The sequence below is a fragment of the Giraffa tippelskirchi genome, chromosome 6, assembly GCF_054371585.1.
Source record: "Giraffa tippelskirchi isolate mGirTip1 chromosome 6, T2T-mGirTip1v1.2.pri, whole genome shotgun sequence".
Taxonomy (NCBI): domain Eukaryota; kingdom Metazoa; phylum Chordata; class Mammalia; order Artiodactyla; family Giraffidae; genus Giraffa; species Giraffa tippelskirchi.
In genome coordinates, this window is record NC_137280.1 from 165,824,274 (window position 1) to 165,848,250 (window position 23,977).

At 39.8% G+C, this 23,977-nt stretch overlaps 2 protein-coding genes across 8 annotated transcripts in view; one reads left to right on the forward strand and one right to left on the reverse strand.

The window, feature by feature from the left end:
- Positions 1-23,977, forward strand: part of LOC145509620 (uncharacterized) — a 533,964-nt gene that overhangs the window by 467,172 nt on the left and 42,815 nt on the right. For 3 of the 5 annotated variants that reach the window (XR_014056240.1, XM_081498842.1, XM_081498841.1), the window contains one exon: positions 20,615-20,706. The gene's annotated coding sequence lies outside the window, so the exon portion shown is untranslated. Of the gene's footprint in view, positions 1-20,614; positions 21,978-22,124; positions 22,674-23,977 lie in introns of those variants that run through there. The other 2 variants (XR_014056245.1, XR_014056241.1) reach the window with 2 other exon arrangements.
- The window catches only part of PCSK1 (proprotein convertase subtilisin/kexin type 1), a 101,412-nt gene that overhangs the window by 36,856 nt on the left and 40,579 nt on the right, over positions 1-23,977 (reverse strand). For 2 of the 3 annotated variants that reach the window (XM_081498834.1, XM_081498833.1), the window contains exons 2-3: positions 4,949-5,736; positions 1,716-1,820 (exon numbers count right to left, since the gene is read on the reverse strand). In XM_081498834.1, coding sequence (XP_081354960.1) covers positions 1,716-1,820; positions 4,949-5,128 — 285 coding nt within the window. In that variant the 5' untranslated portion in view covers positions 5,129-5,736. The remainder of the gene's footprint in view (positions 1-1,715; positions 1,821-4,948; positions 5,737-23,977) is intronic. The other variant, XM_081498835.1, reaches the window with a different exon arrangement.

Consider the following 23,977-nt stretch of genomic DNA (forward strand, 5'->3'; position numbering starts at 1 on the left):
ATCAATTATCTAAAGAATAGAACTGGGCCAGCTGCTCATTTTAATGAGATACTTTGAATAATAACAGTTAGATCTTCAGTCTATCCAGTTTTCTCCTGTGAAGATGAGAAGGGAGGTCAGTTTGACTTCCTTGTAGATTAATGTCAGGCATGCATTTAGGCAGACAAGGAAATATTTCTCTTGTTTTTTTGCCCAAAGACTAAGCCTAGCTAGAGTACTGGAAGTTGTCGTACTTTCATAGCCCATATACAATTAGCCATCTGCCTTGGGACAGTGAAGGGAAGATTTTATTGGACAAGAAACTTTTAAAATGATGTTAAGGGCCTCTGCTTAGGTCTGTCACGTCTAGCCATTTACTTGAGTAAAAGCCAGCAATGATTGTTTATGAGCTGTGGGTTGCTGTCCATGGTCCTGATACAACGTTCTTGGTCTGGGTTTGGTTGCTGCTTTCATGTTGGAACACTGGTAACCCAGGCCCAGTCATTTCCTACTCTCACAATTTGTCTTCTTTTTCTTCTTCTTTTCAAAATTCTATCAGATGCATAACAAAGTAGCAAATTATTTTACAGTGATTGTGAATTCCATGAACTTTCAACAATTTTAGCCCTGTTCTGTCACTTTTACTTTTCTTTATGGGAAGTTGAAAGTGTATGTTTTATCTCTAACAAAGCTTTCATAATTCTTGAGAATGTCCTAAACAACAGAAATCATGTATGTAGATATCAGGCTTCCCAGGATAAATTTTCATCTGTATGGCATATTCTTGAGAAAAGGAAACATTGTATATATAACAATACTTCAAATTTTTATTTTATATCAGCATTTCTATTGATGTTTATGACCTCAAAAACAGACTTCAAAAAGACCCTGAGGGATGGGATGGGGAGGGAGGTGGGAGAGGGGCTCAGAATGGGGAACACATGTACACCTGTGGCTGATTCATGTCAATGTATGGCAAAAACCACCACAATATTGTAATTAGCCTCCAATTAAAATAAATTAATTAATTTTAAAAAATCAAAAGGTACATTAGATATACATGAAATTGGCCCCACACTTTACCTGTATGCAATCTAGACTTTTCCTGCTGGTACCTAATTGTTGAATATGTATACAAACCAGAATAAATGGAGATCAAATACTCTGGGTCAGATAATACAATACTTATGGAAATATTTGCCTCCTGAAGACATGGATTTAAAACTCTCTCAAAAACACTAGTTCCCTATATAACCAAACCAGATAGAAACAGCAGAGTGTATTTTCAGATAACACTGAAATGTTATTAAGAACAGAGTTTCTGTATTATATTTGTTTGGCATCATTACATTGGGTATCAAAATTCTTGGTACATAGATAGGCGTATAATAAAAGGCTGTTGATTGATTGTATTGTCAAACAGTTCATTAGTGCTGCCACTTGATTCTCAGTATTCATTTTCATGCTCTTAGACTGAATTTGTGAACTGGTATTATATACTTCATATATGTATGTGTGTGTGTGTGTGTATGTATACACACATATAATGTAGTCAACCAATTAGATTCAGTTATTGTTATGTGTATTTATAACCCTATGGAAATGATAAGAAACACTACAGATAAATAATTGTGGAAACAAGAAAAAAGAATAATATTTGCCTTTGTTCTTGTTAGCATCACAAAAAAAGCAGATAAGTCAGGTTACTGGTTTGAAGACAAATGCACAACACTTACACGATCATCATCAGACAATCTCTTAGTTATGTGAAGGGCACTCCTTCGAGACCTCCGAGGATGGTTTCTGTGTTTGAATAAGTAGTGATTTTCAAGTGATCCAATCTACAAGAGAAAAAATTAAAATTAAAATCCTCTTTCCAAAATAAGTGTGTATAGGTCAGATTGCAACCCAGCTAACTTACAAACAGGCAATTAAGTCCATTTCTCATACTTGAAGGTAACCTTTTTCTTGATGAGGAAGACACTGTTAGAAGCCTTCCCTTTCTTCCTAGTCTGTTCAGTGAGATGAGCTTCCCAATATTATCAGTTGGGGTCACAGCATACTTAAGGGCTGATGATGCTTCTGTCTTTTATATTTCAGAGAAACCACATTTTCTATTCTAGCTGACGTTATTGTGTAGATAGACATTTCTAAAAAATATATTCACTTTATAAAATGTATCCTGTCTGAGAACAATACTGTGTAGAAAGCAGGCAAACTCTTTGGTACTATACATGTATAGTGCTACACTCAGCTAGAACAATTTGTTGCTGTAAAATACAGAGATTGAATCCATAGTGATGATTGTTATAAGCTACTAGTAATGACTACTTGACTTTCCAGTAGTTCAAAGCTTTGAGGAAGAAGCCAGCATGCTACATTTAGGACAGGTATTCCACCTTAGAGTGTGTAAATTTCTCTAGATGGCCATCAATACATTTGGTATCCATACAAATGGTCCATTTAGAGCTAAGTTCATTATTCTTTTAACATAATTTCCCTTTATTCCAAATAGTACTTAATTTGAATCTACTAAATTCTGTAGATGCCCTGTATTTTTTTTTCAATTGAGACAAGCAACTGACAATGGGTTATTTCAGAAGAATTACTTTCTTTAAATTGATGTTTCTCATCACCTAGAGATTTTTTTCATAGAGATGCTTAGGTCCTGCTCCAAGCCTGAACCTCTGGGAGTGAATCTGCTATAAGCTATACATGGAGTTGGAGAGAGAGAATAGTAGCTTTAAGAAAATATCACCAGTGTCTAGCTCTGTTTCTGCTATCAATTGGTTTTGCCTCTTGTCACCCCCTCCCTATCCTAGCTTTATCTTGAGGCCTTAAGAAGTTCAAGATGGTGATGCATCTAAGTGTAAACAAAGGAAGAAATAAACAGAACCAGGAAAGCACCATCGGTCTTTTATAAGGAATTATTATTTTAAAAACATTTATTAGTAATGTCATTTAACTAGAAATATGTGTATGCAAGTCATATGCAACTCTAGGTAGGTTTTCCCACTCTTTATTCTAAAGTTTCTTGTGACTATGCCACCCCTTCCTTGAAGATCCTACCAACAGTACTGATTTACTGTTATTTATTTGTTTATTGGGACTTGTGATTTTAAAAAGCAGTTCCCACGATGAATGGTCTGGCTTTGGATGAATGTCTGAAGCTAATAGGTGAGAAAAGGAAGAGGGAGTTATTTTTCGCTCTCTCCCCCAGTCTCCTTGCACACAGTTACCAATGCTATTTAGCTGTCCAGAGGATGAAGTTCCCAGGTTTTTTCCCTTCATAGGATACACAAGATGCCCATGGTGCCCACAGTACCCACCAGTACAATTCTACCTACTACTCACTCTCTTTTTAGACTCCAAGAATTCCTTGCGGTTTTCTGATTTCTAAGTAAGTCACTTTCTTTGTATCTCCCTGGTTTCCCACAAGCCGTTTTCTATGCCTTGGGTGCCTTCCCCAATCTCATCGTGTTCCCACCTTTGACTCTTCTTCCTAAACCCTGTGCAAATGTTTCCTCCTTGGATTGTCTTCTTTCCCCCCTTCCCAGTTCCCTTCCATCTTCAATCTTTCAGTCAACAAGTACTGAGACTCCAGGAACAGTTTCTGTTGCTATACCAGTTACTTGCAATTGCAATCATTTATTTTTAAGTCAGTCTCTAGACTCTTGGTTCCTTGAAGGTTTCTTTTCCTCCTGTTATTCCTTAGCCCCCAATACAGAGCCTAACACAGAACAAGGACTTGGCAAAAGCATTAGTCTGCTACTGGTACACAGAGAAGAGAAGTCAATATGTGCATTGACTTTCGTGTTGGGCATTTCAGGCAGTTTGGCTCATAAAGTTGGAGCATGAAGCCTCTGGCAAGGAAAGGCACATTCTCCAGAGGATTTGAATCTATGGAATCGCAACGCCCACACGGATTACTCATCCCTGACTTCAACCGCATATCTACCACCACCTCTAGAAAAAACGCGCCAAAAATGTTTTACAACTCCCTCCTCCCCCATTTCAACGAACAACTTACAAGGCAAGAAATAAGGGCTTGATTCTGAGCCAAGGGAAAGGAAAGCTTCCATGAGAACTCACAGCCCCCTACATAATGGCTCAATGCCCGTACCCCCCAGCTATCTATTAACCCAGTCCTCACTTGAGCAGGCAACGGTTTCTTTTTTTCCCCCCAAATGGAAACCCCTAGGAAGCTAAAATACATTTGGCTGAGGAACAAGAAAGAAATCCTTTCCCCACCGTCACTTCGGCAGCCTGACCCTTCAGGGGAACTGACCGAGCAAAGTTGTGAAGCTCGGACTTTGCAAGTTTCCAGTGAGAGTCCGGAGCTTGCAGTAGAGGGCTGGAGAGTTGGTCCCATGCCTCTCACTCACCTCACCTACCACTCCGAAACCCCCGAGCCCCGGGTTGTGAGTCGCGGCCACTGTCACACTCGGAGAGCCGAGCCGTGGCCGTATCTGAGAAGGCTGCGGCGAACATCTCCAAGCCTACTTGGCCCCTTGCAGCAGGACTTGGATCTGATGCTGCCATATTGAAAAGAAGGAAACAGCCGGCTCCTGACGCAGACCTGCTGAGACCCATGGGGACTGAGCGCACTGCCTCTCCCTGCTTCAGTGCTGGCTGGTAGAGCCTGCATGCATCTCAAGTTGCGTGAACGACAGTGGAGCGATTTTCTTCCAAACCGCGCGGGAAACGGATTTCAATTCCAGAACGGACAACAGCAAAGACTAAGCTGTACCCAGCTGCAGCGGCTGGGTTCTGCCTGGCTGCGCCCAGCCCAAACAATAAATAATGCAAGGCTTCTCCAAGCGCGCCAGGGGAGAGAGCCGGAAAAGCTCCTGCCCTTTGCCACTGGGCTGAGGAGAGTGCAACCTGGAACTCCAACTTGGGAAATGGTGCTCCAGTCCCTCCAGTCCCTTCGGGCCCCAGAAAGTTTCTTGAAAGTGCAAACTCTTACCTGACCCAAAAGGTCATAGCCTAGCTCCTGGGCTATCGCCGAGGCTGCCTCAGGTCCCCCGGGGATCTCCGCCGCCCATTCATTCACAAACTGCCTCTTGGCTTTTACACTGTTCATTGCACACCAAGCGCAAAAGAGAGTGAAAGCAGTACACTGCAGAGTCCAGGCTCTTCGCCCCATAGCTCTCACACCGGCTTGCACCCAAGTGGGGAGGGAGGGGAGCGAGAAGCAAGCCAGAGAAGCCAGAAATGATCACCCCTTCCACTGCGGGGCTCGGGACCACTTTCGCTCCGGCTTGCTCAGCGGTGAGATAAGAGACGCGCAGGAGACGCTGGGCGGTGGCGGCGAGCGCTCAGTGCAGCGTTTCGGTCTCCCTGCCGAGTGGAGCCCCAGCCCTTCCGAGGAGGAATGGAAATGAGTGTTTACACGTCAAATCTACGAAAGCCATCTCTTGACGTCAGATCTACCTGGACTGAGATCTGGATGGTATTCCCGGCGGGGTGGAGAAGCTGCTAAAATAAGCAGCGAGGGATTAAGGAAAGGAAGAAACATTTGCTGGTATTGGTTAAGTCCCTTTCTGACTGTGAATTTTGCAGCCGCGAGAAACACCTTCACTTCTCTTTGAGAAGTGCCCCCACCATTTGAATATAACTACCAAGAATCAAAGAGCTGGAGCGCAGCACACTTTCCTTCCCTTTTGTCCATTTTCTTGATCTTTGCTTGATTATCTCGTGTGCGGGGGAAGGGAGAGAGGAGGATTCTCATAACGACCCTGTGGATATCAGCACCTGCGATGAAGAACAGGGCCTTTCAGTCTTTCAAATGGGACAGAGGCTGGGAAGGCAGAGACCAGAAGGGAAGCTTCTGACCTAATTTGCCTAGGAGAATGAGCACCTCTGGGAAGACAATGTTAAAGCAACATTTTAAAGAACATATTTTTAGCCATTCAAACCACCTTAGTTAACAAGTTTACATCCTTCTCTCCTCTGTTTCTTAACCTCAGTAAAACAATATCTAAAATTCTGTCTCAGATACTGCAGCAGCCACTACCACCCACTTTACATTATCAGAAAAAATGATTAATCACATTATTTTAAAATTTTATTTATTTTTATCATACAATTTTAAAAAAGTTTCCTTTATTTATCAGCAAGGAAGTGTACCCAAGTAGTAGTGTGTTGATTCAGAGAGAGGAAGAGTAGGTTTCATTAACTCTGAAATTTCCATTCTTCCTTCAGGAGACCTTTTCACTTTGGTGTTGAACTGAAACTGTGCCATTACTTTCCCGTAAGATGCAGAGTTTCTTTTGGTGGAAGAGTGTTTTCTTATGGAAAGAGAATAAGAAGATGTCTAAATGGTCCTCTCTCTATCCCAGAAAAGGGAAATGGGTACAGTGTACTGTGGCTGAACCTTTTCTAATCATGAGAAGTTGAGCCTGGTGGTAAATGCTAGGGTCTCTCTCCATTCAGCACCAAGGAATGGACAGCGCCACCAGCGCTGGTTGCCTGAGGGAGCTACGCTTCTGAGTTCCAAGAATCGCTGTCCCTCCAAGAATCAAACTATTTCCTTTTGACTGGTGCCACCCTCCTCTTTAAAATGGAAAAATAGGAACTTGACCACAAGGGAGAAGTATGGTTAAGTCATGATCGTGACTAATTGCATTGCAATTCACGGGAACGTAATGCACTCAACCCCAAAATAAAATTGCAGGGAATTCAAAGTCTTGCCTGAGAAAGGTTTTTTCTTGTTTTTCTTTTTAAAGCTCCCAACCACTGGGGGGCAGAGCCTATTCTAGGGAAAAGAGAAAAGGGATAGTAGGAGAAAGCATATGCTGTTGTGGGGAAAGGAAGCAAGACAAAAAGCAAGACTCTTGACAGAAAGCAAATGAAATGGAGGCTTGGTGGAGGATAAGGCTAGTACTGATATTTCATTTGCCTCCATGTTTGCAGAAATATGGAGGAGGTCAATAATTTCTTTAAACATAAAGCTTCTTAATGAGAACAAATGCCAATGTTAATAAACCATGTGATGCAGTTAAGTCTATTACAATAATGTAACTCTCACATGAGGTGCTGTAGAATGGACTCAGGTTGATAGTTCTTCTGTTGGCACTGTAAATTCTCATGTGTGAGTATTGATGGCTAGGTGAACTGTCTTTTTGTATCTCAGCTGAGTTGTGGACTCAAGCTCTCTAGGGTATTTCATTCTTACAGCAGACAGATGCTAACTGTGTGCTAGCAAAGCAAGAGAAAGTTGTTGCAAATGTTTAATAATGGCAGGAATAGTTAGAGCAGGAACATGTTTGCCCTTATTATTGTTCAAGTAAATCAGTTGGCCGTTCAAGTAAATCATTAAGGAGGCCAGTGTCTCATTAATGAAGCATTTATCACAAATGGAGCACCCTACACACCTGGAATAAACATTTGGTTGTATACTTGAAAGTGCAAACTAAATTCTCACCGTAGAAAGATAATATCCCCATCCAAAAATATATGTATATCAGTAGTTTATTTTGAAATTCTCTGAATTTTATCTGATGGACCTTAACTGCCACAGTTTCTGGGATGCAGAAGGGATGAATGTTTGTCAAGGCTAGGGGTGCAAATATAGAAGTCATCTTAAATTTGTCATATCAAGGGCTAACCCTGTCCTGCTATGTAGATCATAGTAATAACCTCCAGGCCCATCACTGTCATATTTTATATCATGAATTGGAAGTCCCAATTATCACCTTTAAGTTGGTTTTAATAGCATTTGATTCATCTGATTAATTTATGTAGAAAACAGGATAATTCAGAAACCACAAAGGACTGTTTCTATTATGAATTATCAAGTAAGTGTCATGCCTTTCATGACTGCTCCCCACTGCCCAGTGTTACAGTTAATCATTTATAAGGTTTTCTTGGAGGGTAATAAGAGCAAGACTATTATGAACAGGAGGTAAAATATGTTCAGAGATCGTAGATCACCATATCTCTTTAGTATTAGAAAATAATAACTTTAAGCCTTTGGTTACAGTAAAATAAAGTAGATACAATAAAATGTACAAAACCATGTGCCCAGTGATTTATCACAAAGTGAATACTATATGACCATTCAGGTCAAGAAAAAGAGTATTACCAGCCCTTCAGAGTAATTTTTCAGTTTTTTTTTTTTTTGTAAGAGGCATAGGGGAAGGAGTGAGGAAATAACTTCAGTTTAACATTTTCCAATTATTATGTAGACTTACATGTTTTCTTTGGGTAATAGTAGCTATATACTAAGACAAGTATGTGATTAATTAGTCTGTAATTATACTAGAGACATTTGGTAATAGAATGTATTATAGAGGGAAATCTACCTATAGCAGTACTTTTTTTTCCAAATAGAAAATTATAATATTTGCATGACGCATGGGGTAAGCTGGAGGACATTTGGGAATATCTGTGTGGTACTTACATAAGCTACTTATTGCATTTTTTAAAATGTGATACAATTTTGACAAGAAAATAAAATATAATATTTGGAGCAATATATTAAAATTGAATATAGATAGCATTAAATTAAGAACTGTAAATATACTTCCACCAATGTAACTGTTTAATCTCAGATTTTATGCTTGAAAGCCTATATCATTTCTAATCAAAACATTCCAGTGTCGGTCTTTTTGAATTTTTTTATGGCCGCTGTCAATGAAAAAAAATTTTGTAGAAGAGAATAAAAATTTTGAAACAGCTTTTACAATCATTAAAAATTTGCAACATTTGATCTTAAATATAGCAATTCTTCCTTTTAGCTCCTTGCTAAATTTACCTTTGGAATTTCATAAGAAGTTGCTGTATATTTAGAATTTACCTACATTTTATATCAAGCATTACAAAATCATTTTTCTAAATTGAAAAATAAATGTGCCTTTTAGAAATGTTACCATGAACCTACTTTGCCACAAATGGATAAAAGTATATAATGCATGGGAAGACTGACATTGGTGCCATTGCCTAAAGATATACCTGCCCAAAGCTTCTTTCTCATTGTCTAACCTCCCATGGCCAAATTTTGGTGGGGCTGCTATGCTAATTAAGCACTTAGGACATGAACTTCTCCAACAGATCCATAGTTCCTTCTCCTAAGATAAAAACGGACGTGCTTGCAACAAGTTGCTGAAGGTGATAGCAGGATAGCCACTCAGCTTGGTTGAGCTCACTCTCTTGAGACCAGACCAAAGAGTGCTAGGTGTCACTCACTAATCATGATTGACTACTTGCCAATCTGGTTGAGTCTTCTTCCCAGGAGCCCAGGATCAGGCCGCTTGCCTGGCCCTCCCAAAGGATGAAAAGACCAAATATCTTGAGGCACATCTATAATCCTATAGGCTAGGATCCTACAGGCCAGGAATGAAGGTAAGAGGATAATAAAGCAAAGTCTGTACACTGAAAGGCTCCAGAGTGGATGAGTAATTATAAAGGACTTGTTGAGTGAACTGGACAAACCCTTAAAGTCTTGAATTTAATTCAAAGTTGAATTACTAAAATTGAAGAAATGATGCTATTAATTCCAGTTACTGAACATGACTTGTCACTTCTAGTGAAAGTAGATAATTAAATGTAGTCATATAGAGGTATTTATTAGCATTTTTTTTTTTTATTTTAGAATGAGTTCCTTAAAATTTGCATTTACTGAGTAAGTTTTGAAATATGGCTCCTTCTGTTTCCAGGCAATGCTCCTGCTTCCTCTGTGCTCTCAAATACTCACTAGCATTTTCATATGGAAAACACAGAATATAATTGCTTTTTGCTGTTCCTGAAGTGTATTTTTAAATGAAATTTATTGACTGTCAGTATCAAAAAGTAACCTTAATAGTTATCTGGTTCCTTGCTTCTCCGAGTGTGGCTCACATACTACATGATAGGCATCACTTTGGAGCTTGTTAGAAATTTATTTGGTCTATCAGCCCCCACACCAACACTACTGAATCAAAATTGGTTTTTCTAATGAGTCCATGTTGATTTATATGCAATTAAATTTTGAGAAGTATTGATCTAGTTGACAGGTTCTTAAATATGAAATTCCTAAGGAGTATTCTTTTTCACCATTGAGAATGACATTTACTACGGGTTTGTCATATATGACCTTTTTTATGTTGGGATAAGTTTCCTCTATTCTCACTTTAGGGAGAGCTTTTTATCATGAATGGCTGTTGAATTTTATCAAAAGCTTTTTCTGCATTTGTTGAGATGATCATATGGTGTTCATTCTTCAGTTTGTTAATGTGGTGTTTCACATTGATTGATTTGTGGATATTGAAGAATTCTTGCATCCCTGAGACAAATCCCACTCGACTGTGGTGTATGATCCTTTTAGTGTATTGTTGGATTCACTTTGCTAGTATTTTGCTGAATATTTTTGCATCTGTGTTCATCAGTGATATTGGCCTATAATTTTCTTCTTTGTGTGTTATCTTTGGTTTTGGTATCAAGGTGATGGTGGCCTCATAGAATGAGCTTGGGTGTTCCTTTCTCTGTGATTTTTGGAAGAGTTTCAGAAGGATAGGTGTTAACTTTTCTCTAAATGTTTAATAGAATTTACCTGTGAAGCTCTCCGATCCTGAACTTTGGTTTGTTGGAAGTTTTTAAATCACTGTTTCAATTTCAGTACTTGGGACTGGTCTGTTCATATTTTCTGTTTCTTCCTGGTTCACTCCTGAAAGGTTTATCTTTTTAAGAATTTGTCTATTTCTGCCAGGTTGTTCCTTTTCTGGCATATAGTTATTTGTAGTAGTCTCATGATTCTTTTAATTTCTGTAGTGTCAGCTGTAACTTCAAATTTTACTGATTTGAGTAGATAAAAATTACATGGTGCAAAAGAACGATGAAGTATTACTAACCCATAAAAAATAAAATAACACCGTGAGTCCAGAGATTATCATAACAAGTGAAGTAACTCAGACAGAGAAAGACATGCATTTGATATCACTCACGTGTGTAATCTAATAAACAAATAAAGATAAAAATGAACTTTTTTACAAAACAGAGGCAGACTTATAGATAGCAAGAACAAACTTATGGTTACCAAAGTGGAAACGGAGGGGGTAAATCAGGAGCTTGAGATGAATGCACACACACTGCTATGTGTAAGACATAAGCAGCAAGGACCTACTGTATAGCACAGGGAACTCTACTCAATATTCTGTGACAGCCTGTGTGAGGAAAGAATCTAAAAAATAAATATATGTGTATGTATAACTGAGTCACTCGGCTGTACACCTGAAACTAACACAACATTGTAAATCAACTATATGCCAATAAAATTAGAAATTTTTAAAAAGGAATATTTCTCTCAGGTAGTTAGGTAATTCGGGGTCTCCCAAAACAAACTATTCTTTGGTTTGGGTTAGCTCAAATGGTTACAAAACCTTTCCTTATAATGACATAAATCTTTGCTCATTGCTTTCCTCCAGTCATGCTAATTTTTCCCTACTGCACCACATTAGTAGGTATTAAGCTCTTTTTTGTGTGTGACAGCTTTTCTGATTTGGAAGACAGATTTATTATGTCTTGTCTAAGTTTTCTTACTTTAGGTTAAACATTCTCAATCTGTTTTAATGATTTGGCATTCTGGTTACTCTTGTCTGAACAGGATCTTTTAAACATACTTTTAAAAATATGGCACCCAGAATTAAATGTAATATAGTCGGCCAAACCTGTGTTGATTAGAGCAAGAATTTCACCTCTTTCTGGAAACTATCCCTCTGCCACAATAGCATAAAACTGAGTTAGCTTTACTTTTTCCTTGTTAAACAAATAGTTTATAATAATCTCTATTTATAGGCACATGTACTACCATTAAGCTACATTTCCACCCTGATTTGCACAGTTTTGGGGTTCTTGTTATCTGTGTATATGGATGCACGATGTTTGGAATCTTGATTTTATCATCCATTGATTTGCTCTGAGCTTTGTGCTGTATACAAATGAAGTCAGCTTTCTATTAGTAGCTTCATTCAGGTTATTAATAAAAAGATTTAAGTTAATTAATTTATTGAAAGAGAAAGATAGAACTACTAGAAACTTCCTTACAAGTTAATTTAATAATAGTATGTTTTAGAAGCGGAGAAGGCAATGGCACCCCACTCCAGTACTCTTGGCTGGAAAATCCCATGGACGGAGGAGCCTGGTAGGCTACAGTCCATGGGGTCGCTAAGAGTCGGACACGGCTGAGTGACTTCACTTTCACTTTTCCCTTTCATCCACTGGAGAAGGAAATGGCAACCCACTCCAGTATTCCTGCCTGGAGAATCCCAGGGACGGCGGAGCCTGGTGGGCTGCCGTCTATGGGGTCGCACAGAGTCGGACGCGACTGAAGTGACTGAGCAGCAGCAGCAGCAGCATGTTTTAGAAGAAGTTTCAACTTTCCCTCACCAGTGACTGTTCAAAAGGGTCGCAGAAGACCTTGTCACATGTTATGTGGAAGTCTAGATATATAGTTGCTAGAGGATTGACTCTCTCTATGTCAGGCTGGGTGTCAGTGATCAAAATTTATTTTTTGAGTAATTCAAACCAAAACTTTAATAATTTGATCTGAAATTGATGATCGTCCACTGATCTAGTTCATAAAACTTACTTCTTTTCATTCTTGGAACTGAGGACTTTTGACCAGATCATCTTTCAGCACTGATCTTTATTCTGCCTTCTAATATTCCTCAGTGATCTTTGATACTGGCTCAGATGTATCCCTTTTATGATGAATTTATTCTTCACTGACATTTACCCATATTATCTGTCCCCTCCCCTTGAATTAGTCCCAGGTAGTAGTGGTACACAACAAAAGTCATCTTGGATGAATCAAAATTATTTTGATTTCAAAAGACAAATAGCTGTGTCCTAACTAAAACTAGCTTAAGCACGAGAAGGGAAATATATTGGGTTATGTTATTAAAGCATGAAAAATGAAATATAGAACTGGCCCAAGAGACTGGAATCAGAGACTTAAATAGCTTTGTCAAGTGTCCTCCTCATCCGTTCTCTCATTTCTCAGCTTCTACATCTTCATAGCTCTCATTTCTCAGGCTTTTCCACAGGGTGAAATACGTGACTATTGCCACTTCTGAGATCACAGCTTTCTAGTTCATAATATAAGGGGAGAAAGAAGACTTCCTTTCAGTCCTCAGTGTGAAAGTCCCAGAGCAAAACTATGGATGATGGCTTGACTGATACTGATACCTCCTCCCTGGGCCAGTCAGTGTGTTCTGATTGGCTAGATGTAGACCATGTGACCAACACTGTATTTGAAAGTGTGAGGAGTGTTCGGAGAAGGCAATGGCACCCCACTCCAGTACTCTTGCCTGGAAAATCCCATGGACGGAGGAGCCTGGTGGGCTGCAGTCCATGGGGTCGCTAGGAGTCGGACACGAGTGAGCGACTTCACTTTCCCTTTTCACTTTCATGCACTGGAGAAGGAAATGGCAACCCACTCCAGTGTTCTTGCCTGGAGATTCCCGGGGACGGGGGAGCCTGATGGGCTGCTGTCTCTGGGGTCACACAGAGTTGGACACGACTGAAGCGACTTAGCAGCGGCATGACTTGTAGCTATATCATTATTTCAGTGTTTTCATTAAGGAAAGAGCAATTCCCCAAAGAAAGGGTGAAGTGGAAGTTTGTGACATAAAGAAAGAAAAAGTGTTTAGAAACAAAAGGAAGTTCCCAAAAGAGTAAAAAAAAGTCTAGAAACATAAACCATCACCATGCTCTTCAGCAGACAGAAAGCAAGTAAAAAATAGTCATTGACAGTCCGTATTTTCCCATTCTGTGGTATTATCTCTCCTGTGGTTCATGCATTTAAGCATCATTCAGTATTTAAAAGCAAATACTGATGTTGAATTAGTTAATTTAGACAATATAAATATAGCATGTAGTAGATTTAAATCCTTTTAAATTGTTTAAAAAAAGACTTAGGGGTAAGGTTATAAAAACAAGATCTTTTCTAACTTTTCATCTTGAAGTAATTTTAGATTTACAAAAAGTTGTTAAGACAGTATATAGGGCTCACATATCTTTCACTCAGCTTTCCCATATTATGTATCTATAGTACTAGTTAGCTAAACCAAGACATTACCATTGATATACTACTATTAGCTCTTCTAAAGAGTCTCTTCATGTTTCTCATGATTAGATTAGAATTATGCATTTCTTTTAGTAGGAAGTGATGTTATGTTATTTTCACTGCTGGTATCAGGAGGTATAGATATCCACATGTTTAAATTACTAGAGATGCGATCTCTGATCACTTGAATAAAGGGCACTGTCCAGATTATTCTCCATTACAAAATTACTATTTGAGAAAGAATATTTCAGTGCAGAAATAATTGTTGAGGTTATGATGAAAATAACCAAAGTATATTAATAATATCCAATTTGAGAAAATGAAAATAATTTCACTTCCACAGGCCCTTGTACCTTGTGATCCTCGTTATTTATTATTCCACATGCCAGGAGATGGCTTCTCAGTCTTACTGAATGTATTTCTTACTTGTCACATCTGGGATCAGGGTTGGTCCACTCTTAGAACCACAGTTAGAAACAATTGTTTGAGGCCTGGTTTTCCTTGGAGAAGGAAATGGCAACCCACTCCAGTATTCTTGCCTAGAGAATTCCATGGACAGAGGAGCCTGGTGGGCTGCTGTCCATAGGGTCACACAGAGTCAGACACGACTGAAACGACTAGCATGCATGCACGCATGCATTTCCTTGCCTATTTACAACAGCTTCAGTGCAGTCCTTCAAGGATTACGTTTATTTAAACAACAGGCAGATTAATCCCCGCATTCACTGGAAGGAGACCAGAAGCAAAGGAAAAGTTAGGTTCAATCTATTACTGTTGTTTATCCCTCAGTGGTCCTGCTAGAAAGATAACTTGAAGATGACCAATCCTATAACTGATGCTGGGGGTCTTAGATTGCTTCCCACCCTAGCACAGATGTCTAAGTCCTCAGCTGCCTTCCCAGGCCTCTTTAAACACCACTAACTGACCATAAAGAGAAAACAAGTCTGTGAAAGTAGAATCAATCCACAGCACATTACTTTAAAATTCTTAGCTGATTTCTGACACTTCAGCTTGGAAGTTGTCTAATGCAAATCTGGTTTTCTGGCTTCTTAAAAAAGACATTTTAAAAAAAAACTAAGAAATACGAGTCTGAATTCCCACCATTATCAGACACTGAGACAAAGTGTGAATTTCTGCAATTATGCTTACTTTCACTTTTTCTTTTTCATATGATTAAGTTCAGGTATCCCTGATACTCTGTCGAAAGTAGGAAAACAAAGCATAGCAGAAGGGATCAGAGATTTAAAGAAAACTTTGTCTTACGCTTGACTTACTCTATCAGTTGTGGTATCTGCCTGTCTCTGCTGAGCATTTGTGTCTGTACCCTTTTCCCTGAAGCCTCCGGCAGACTCTTTGCTGCATTGTCCAAACCCAGCCACACTGCAGCCATAGCTCTTTACTCACAACAAGGAAGAGGACAACAGGTCCAATATCTTAAGCAAACGTGTATTGGCCAGGTCTGGGTTGTTACATTCTAGGAAGAAAATTACATCCTAGGAAGTGATGGTATGTCATTTTCACTGCTGGTATCAGGAGGTACGGATATCCACATGCCTAAATTACTAGAGATGCTATCTCTGATCATTTGAGTTAAGTGGCATTGTCTAGATTATTCTCCACTACAAAATTACTATTTGAGAAAGAATATTTTGGTGCAAAAATAATTGTGGCAAGAGTTCCTTCCCAGCCCACAAATTTGAGAAAGAGATGGACTTGTGTGTGTGTTGGGGGGGGGGGGGCGGGTGGTGGTGGTGGTAGGGGAGGTGGAACAGACGTTAGCAAGGTGAAGGAGTCAATTTAGGCTATTCAGGTTCTTCTGACTCTTCAGTCCAGGTTAATCAGGATTCTGGGGTGGGGCCACATCTACACTTGGGGAAATACGGGGCTTTGTCACTGGGAAAGCTTGGGAAAAATAGCTTTGAGAAAGTGGTTTGTGGAGGGCAGTGGCTGGTCATCCAGTTTCTTCTTTCCTGGAGTTTATCACTAGAAAAAGCAGAAGCGGTGCCTTTAATTTTATTTGCAAGGTGAATTGAGAGTTGACTGGAAAACTGACAGCATTTGACAAACGGATCCCAAACTCGACATGGACACTCTTTTGAAAAGCAGTAAGTGCAGAGGCAAGAGCAGGCTCTGGGGCCAGACTGCCCGGGGTAGAATCTCAGTTCTGCCACTTTTATTCCCTTGGGATGGTTGGTCATGGTTTTGACCCTCGTGTGCTTTCGTTTCTTCATGTGTAAAAAGGGCTGTAATGGTACCTTACCTGATGCAGTTGTATAATATACCTAGTGCAAGTTAATGAGTTACTTTTATTGAGAAAATAGCACCTTAGTTATGCCACAGTTTGCTGTCAAAGTGTTTTTCCAGTGAGGAGGACGTGGTACAGTTGTGGAGGCACAATGGTTGTGTGATTTCCAAGCTTAAACCTGCCTGGCTCCGGCACCCAATTCACACACCATTCTCTTCTCTTCTCCAACTCCAATATGCTCCCCTTCCCCTATATCTTTTGATCATAGTCTTGCATATTTTCAGTAGATTTTCCCCATAATCCTGCTGAGAGAAGCAAGACAGATTTGATGGGCTCCAGCGCACTGAAATGCAAAAGAGTGAAGTGAGTTACCTGTGGCTTATGCAGCTGGTGTGACCAGAGTACCAGCTCCTTCCTCTTTGAGCTCTTGGCGTTTGATTTCATGGTGGAAAGTAGCCGCTGAGTTTAGGTTAATGGGAAGAATTAGAAAGACTAGAAAGTTGCTCCTCCAAACACAGTCTCTCAAAATGGCACTTTAGAAAAATGAGGTACTATATTGACTTGATGTGTGAAATGTGATGGAAATGTATTGTGAAAGCCTGAGCCCAGTGGATCCTACAGTCAGTATCAAGAGTGGCAGTCAGACCTTGAGGCACACATAGACAACAGTCAAAAGAGCACCTTTTAGAAAACTTGACTTCACCCCTGCATTTTGCCCTCCTGCTATTAGAACCGGCCGATGATGCTACCTGTGTGATTGAACAGTAACACAGTCACTTCATTTCTATTTCTTCACTCCATGTGGGAAGGTTTAGATCTGGCCCCTGTGCACTGTGATTACAGGAATATAATGATAACTGGCATTTATACAGTACTGTATGCTCTTCATAAGGAGTTAACATCTACTAGCTTCTCACTACACCAGTATCACCAATTCCATTTTACAGACACGTAACCTAAGTCATAGGCAGGTTGAGTCCACTAAAGTTTGCCTAATTGATCTGATAGAGCTAAAAGGAGAACTCAGGCTTGCAGTACTTCTATCATCATTTGCATGGAATATTTTGATGTTTAGTAGTTTGAGCAGTTGAGGGTTTGAGTCCCTTCTGCCCCTTACTAGCATTGCTGTTTAGCACAGTTTCCTTAACCTGAAACTTCAGCTTCCTTATCTGTGCACTAGGGGAAATAATACTGGCTACTCTTCATAAGAACTGGAGGTGACTCAGTCATGTAAATCATTTAGAACAGGGCTCGCCACATGGTAAGTGCTCAGCAAAGGCTAACTGTTATGATTGCCTCTTTGTCTTCTCTGGTCATTTTCTTGGTGTTGCAGCAAGGAGAACTGCCCACGGTTTGAGATTAATCCTAGAAACACTATGTTCCTGGGTTTATATTACTTGAAAAAATTACTACCGTTTGTTGCTCTGGCAAGTTTGGGAGCTCAAAAAATAAGTTGATTAAATTGAACAGCATCCCTGACCATTGGTACTAGGCATATCTTGAGGTCATTAATTTTCAAACAGTTTATTTTGCATAAAGCTCATCTCGGGTGCTTGTCTAAAATGCAAATTGCCAGGTGTCCCTCTTCCCATTCTGATTCTTGGATAACATGAGGCCTAGGAATCTGCAAACTTTAACAAATACCCTTGGAGGACATAGGAAACTCTGAAAGACCCTCAACTAGTGTTGACTCCTATCCTGCTGTTGCTTCTCCTATTCCTTTTCCTTCTGTTCTTTTTTTGTTTTTGCCATCGTGACCATTGTCCTCTTCATCACCTTATCTTCTCTATCTTCTCATTACTTGCTTTTTCTTTTTTTTTTTCCGCCTTCCAAATAGACTGCCTGAGGTTATTTTCCACTATTATGCTAACTCTATTATTATCTCTTTAGAGAAAATGCCACTGAACCTGGGGGAAAAATACAGAGTAATTACTCAAAGGAAAAAAAAAAAAAATATATATATATATAACTTCCCTGGATCCAATTAGGAAGACAATCATTAAGTTGAAGTGATCATTTTGCTCTCACATCACTGTAGGACTCTAGCCCTCTCACAAAGAGTGAAATAGCGCATGTTTGTTTCCCGAGCTTACTAATATTAGACCCCAATTTAATGCCCTGACAGAAAATTTAAAGTCTTTCCCATTAAGATGTGACTAAGCGGGTATAGAATTGTTATCCATACAATCCAATAGAAATCTTATGTATATTGCTATTTTGCTTCGAATCAACCAGGCATCCCAAGAAAGATATTCTGCGTTCCTCTCTCCCCATTCCAACCCCCGGCTTATTGCACCTTATTGCTGAGAATCTAGAGAAGAGAGCCAAGTGCTAGCTATGAAACCACTTTAACAAAGTATGGTCACCTATTTGGACACTATATCTAGATAGCTTCAGAGTAAGTAGATATTTAGCAATAAAGCATGAGTTTCAAAGTGTTTTTAGTCCAAATTATAGATGTGATTATCAGTGGTTTTCAGTTCTTTCTGTCCATTATGGTGATTTAAGTAGCTTTTATACAATATTAATGCCATGGCCTTACACCTAGAGATTGTGATTGAATTAGTGTGTCACAGAGCATGCTACTGATGCTGCTGTTGTTCAGTTGCTATGTCGTGTCTGACTCTCTGAGACCTCATGGACTGCAGCATACCAGGCTCATCTGTCCTCCACTATCTCCCAGAGTTTGCTCAAATTCATGTTCATTGACTCCGTGATGCTATCATCTAACCATCTCATCCTCTGCTGCCCCCTTCTCCTTTTGCCTTGAATCTTTCCCAGCATCAGGGTCTTTTCCAATGAGCCAGCCCTTCGAATCAGGTGGCCAGAGTATTGGACTTTCAGCTTCAGCATCAGTCCTTTCAGTGAATATTCAGGGTTGATTTCCTTTAGGGTTGCCTGGCTTGATCTCCTTGCAGTCTAAGGGATTCTGAAGAGTGTTCTCCAGCACTACAATTTGAAAACATCAATTCTTTGGTGCTCAGCCTTCTTTGTAGTCCAGCTCTCACATTCATACATGACTATTGGAAAAATCATGCCTTTGACTATATGGATATTTGTTGACAAAGTGATGTCTCTGCTTTATAATATGCTGCCTAGGTTTGTCATAGCTTGCCTTCCAAGGAGCAAGTGTCTTTGAATTTCATGGCTATAGTCACTGTCTGCAGTGATGTTGGAGCCCAAGAAAATCAAATCTGTCATTGCTTTCACTTTTTCCCCTTCGATTTGCCATGAAGTGATGGGACTGGATGCCATGATCTTATGAGCGTGGCATAGCTCATAGCTTCATTGAATTATGCAAGCCTCTTCGCCATGACAAGGCTGTGGTCTGTGAAGGGGATGCCAGTGATAGGGACAGAGTAAAGGGACTAAGTAAGTGGCTAAATAGTTAATCTCACTAGGGGACTGTAAGTCAAAAAAAAAAAAAATATATGGGAAACCCCTGTAAGTTAATGATTACTCAAAAAAAGCAGGTTTGCTTAACTGCAAAACCAACAGGCTTACTTAGCTACAAAACAGTTTAATGGAAACACAAGAAATGTCCCTAAACAGTGAAACAATGCTGGTATGAGACCCACATCCTACCCAGTGAGCCCAATAAGTTAATGATTCCTAGGACATGCTCCTCTGTGTGCACTAAAAACAAAAGTATAACCAAAAGGTGACAGTATACTAGTTTAGTATACTAAAACCTGAGATGATTTACCACTTATAGCATGTGTTATGGCTTTTTGGCTCATTTCCATTGCACCGTGACAGTCCCAACTTGATCATGTAAGGACAAGAAAACTCCCCTGCCCAATGTGAAAGAGGAATTGATGATGGAAGCATGATGTCTACTCAAAAATGAGGAAGAAGATGGCCTTCTCCCCTCCCCATTTTTCCTTTGATTATAAAACTATAGCCCCTGAGTTCTCAGGGTGAGGGACCCTCTCATATGCCTGCTTGTAAACCTCACAAGAATCCTATTCTATCTAATAAATCACTTCTTATCTATCACTTTGCCTCTTGCTGAATTCTTTCTGCACAGAAACATAACCAAAAAACCCAGAGCTCCTTGGAGCTCCCCCCCCCCACCCTGCCAAATACCACCTAGCAGTTTCACTAGGAATTCTCCTGAGCATCAAGGGGTAGTTATTAATATACCTGTGTCAGATCTACTTGACAGTTGCAGCTTTCCGCCTCCCTCTGCAAGGCTGAGGCACAGATTAAGATTAGAAATGATTTAAAGCAGAGAATTTTAAGAACATTTTACCCTTAATTCCTGTATATTTTAGGGAAAGTGAACTATTTGGTCTAAGATTTCTTCTTAATTGTCACAATTTTCCATTTCATTTTTCTAGGGTATACTTGATCTTGTCCAAATACTCTGAACACCTAACAGCATGTGGATCCGCAAGGACCTCACGTGAATCTTAGCAATACAAAGAATAAAGGCAAAAGGTAAGTTACATCTGCTGGTCAATAATTTCTCATGGCTGAATCCAAGTAGTCCTAGAAGCAGCCACAGGAGTTGAGAGTTCATTTACTCCACCTCACCTTCTCTGGAGCTTGTGAAGATTAGCTGGAAAGATTTATATAAAGAGGCTGTTCTTTGCCCTGGTCTCCATTTTTGGCTTAGGCCTTTTAAGCTCTCATTGAAAATAGGTGCATTAAATCATGATTTGCCAGTATGCCTCGTGTAAAAGATTTTTAACTTTGTAGGTGCTAGACATTAAATATACTTAATTTAGAAAGATCGCTAATTGAGTTCCAGTACTTGCTGTCTACCTAGATGTTCTGGCATTTGAGAATAAACTTTTCCTGTTTTCTGTATTTTAAAGGTTCAAAACCTTTTAGAAGTTGAATTCTTTTCTGATTTTATCCTATACTGCAAAATCTGTTGGCTTATATAGTTTAAAATCTTTCTTTGAAGTATTTCCATCAAATCATTTTCTGTAATAGATTTAAAAAAATCCTTTCTCATTTACAATCTTTTTTTTTACTGCTAGTTCTGGAAATTTTTCTTATGTTCTAGCTCTTCCACTGAGTTCTTCATTTTCGTTTTTGCCATCATATTGTTAATTTCCAAGAGATCCTTTTTGTTTTATGGATGTTCCTTTTTATTTGTCCTTGTTCTCTCATCACTGCAAAATGTTCTCATGCCTTTGAGAATATTCATGCCAGTTTTTTGCTTTTAAGAAGTTTTCTCCCCCTGGGCAGCCCACCAAGTTGTTTTTTTCTGTTTCTGCTCTGTCAGAACAAAGGCATTCTTCAGATCTCTGGCAATCCTTGATTGCCAGACCTTGTTTAAGAGTGAGTCAAGGATGGGGCATTCAACCCATTTACATTTAAGGTAATTATTGATAAGTATGATCCCGTTGCCATTTACTTTGTTGTTTTGAGTTCGTGTTGAAACATCCTTTCTGTGTTTCCTGTTTAGAGAAGATCCTTTAGCATTTGCTGGAGAGCTGGTTTGGTGGTGCTGAATTCCCTCAGCTCTTGCTTGTCTGTAAAGCTTTTGAATTCTCCTTCATATCTGAATGAGATCCTTGCTGGGTACAGTAATCTGGGTTGTAGATTATTCTCTTTCATTACTTTAAGTATGTCCTGCCATTCCCTTCTAGCCTGAAGGGTTTCTATTGAAAGATCAGCTGTTATCCTTATGGGGATCCCCTTGTGTGTTATTTGTTGTTTTTCCCTTGCTGCTTTTAATATTTGTTCTTTGTGTTTGATCTTTGTTAATTTGATTAATATGTGTCTTGGGGTGTTTCGCCTTGGGTTTATCCTGTTTGGAACTCTCTGGGTTTCTTGGACTTCTGTGACTATTTCTTTCCTCAATTTAGGGAAATTCTCAACTATTATCTCCTCGAGTATTTTTTCATGGCCTTTCCTTTTATCTTCTTCTTCTGGGACTCCTATGATTCGAATGTTGGGGCATCAAGGAAAGGATGGTTGGAAACTGTGATCCTTACAGAGGGAACTGGCGACTGTGAACTTTGCCATCGGATGGCCTAGCAGATAGTTGAGGCAAGAAAGCTCTGATGCTAAGTCTTTAAGTCTTTCCACTTGGGTTGTTCAGGTGCCACAGAGAAGATTCTAACCTCTAACCTCCAGTCTGGAGGGAGCGGGGCTGGCTGCAGAGAGAAAAGAACCCTGGGGAACTTAGCATCCATTTGCCTCACTCAGTTCCATATGAAAACCCCACCTCTAGTTGTGCCTGTGTCCTGGTGAATCCCTGTTTTACTCTCTCTAGGGAAGAATCCTTCCGTCTTTGACCAAGGTAGCAAATGAGTGGTTTCCTGAGAGTGATGAAGGGATCTGGGAGTATGGTTGCTTCTGAAACAGACTTTCGTGTAATCCATTTTATTTTTGCATTTTGTTTCATCTCAGCTTCCAGAACAATTTGGTGCCACCAATTCCCAAGCCTTAGGGGAATTCTGAGATGTAGATAGGCTTAGTTCTTAGCTTTCCCTTCTGCTGACTTAAGACTCCATTTTCTTGTGTCTGCTAAATTATTTGTTTTTCTGATTCCATAATTCCATTGCTAGTGCTTCCACTCCTGTTCTCATTCCAATGAGTTTATGCTCTTAAAAAAATCCCTTCTCTGTAGTTTTTGAGAGGTTTGGGGAGGGAGTGCATGTAGATACATATATTTAATCAGCTAACTTTACCTAAAAGATAATGGACAAATTAACACAGTCTAAATGACCCCTAATATTTGACTAGTTAAATAAACCATGCATGTGTACGTGCTCAGTCACTTTAGTTGTGGTCGACTCTTTGCAACCTGATGAACTGTAGCCCACCAGGCCCCTCTATCCAAGGAGGGCTCTCATAAAATGGAAGACTATTCAGTCATTAAAGGATTATGCCAATGAATAGTTATTGACATAGAAACATACCAAATTCCATGTGGAAAATGACAGGTTAATAGTGTTAATAATAGTACCAAACAAAGCACTTTCTCTGGCCTCACCCTTTGCTAAGTTCCCAAAATTTATAAGGAAGCTATCTTTATTACCCATTTTATAGATGAAATTGAGGCTTGGAGAGATGAGGCAATCTGCCAAAAATCACAGGGTCTTTGGCCCAGATTTGAGAAGACTGTGACTGGGTTCAAAAATGACAGAAATACACACGGACACGGTAGGAAAAGGAGCGGGTGGGCCACACTGAGAGAGTAGCATTGACATATATACATTGGTGGTGGTGGTCTCGTCGCTAAGTTGTGTCCAACTCTTTGCGACCCCATGGACTGTAGCCCGCCAGGCTCCTCTGTCCATGGGATTCTCCAGGCAAGAATACTGGAGTGGGTTGTCACTTTCTTCTCCAGGGGATCTTCCAGACCCAGGAATTGAACCCAGGTCTCTTGCATTGCAGGTGGATTCTTTACCAACTGAGCTATGAGGGAAGCCCCACTAGATTGCTAGTGGGAAGCTGCTGTATAGCACAAGGAGCTCAGCTCCGTGCAGAGGGTAGAAGGGAGGCCCAGAGGGAGGGGCATGTGTTATACAGAAAGCCGACTCACACTGTTGTACCGCAGAAACTAACACAACATTGTACAGCAATTATCCTCCAATTTTTTTTTTTTTTTTTTACAAAAATGACAGAGAACTCACAGGCACCAATGAGTTCTATTCACAGACTGTATCCAGCATCAAAAGCGTATGAGAACAGTGTTGACTAGGATACCTCTGACCAAGTGTAGCATCTGGTGTTCCTCT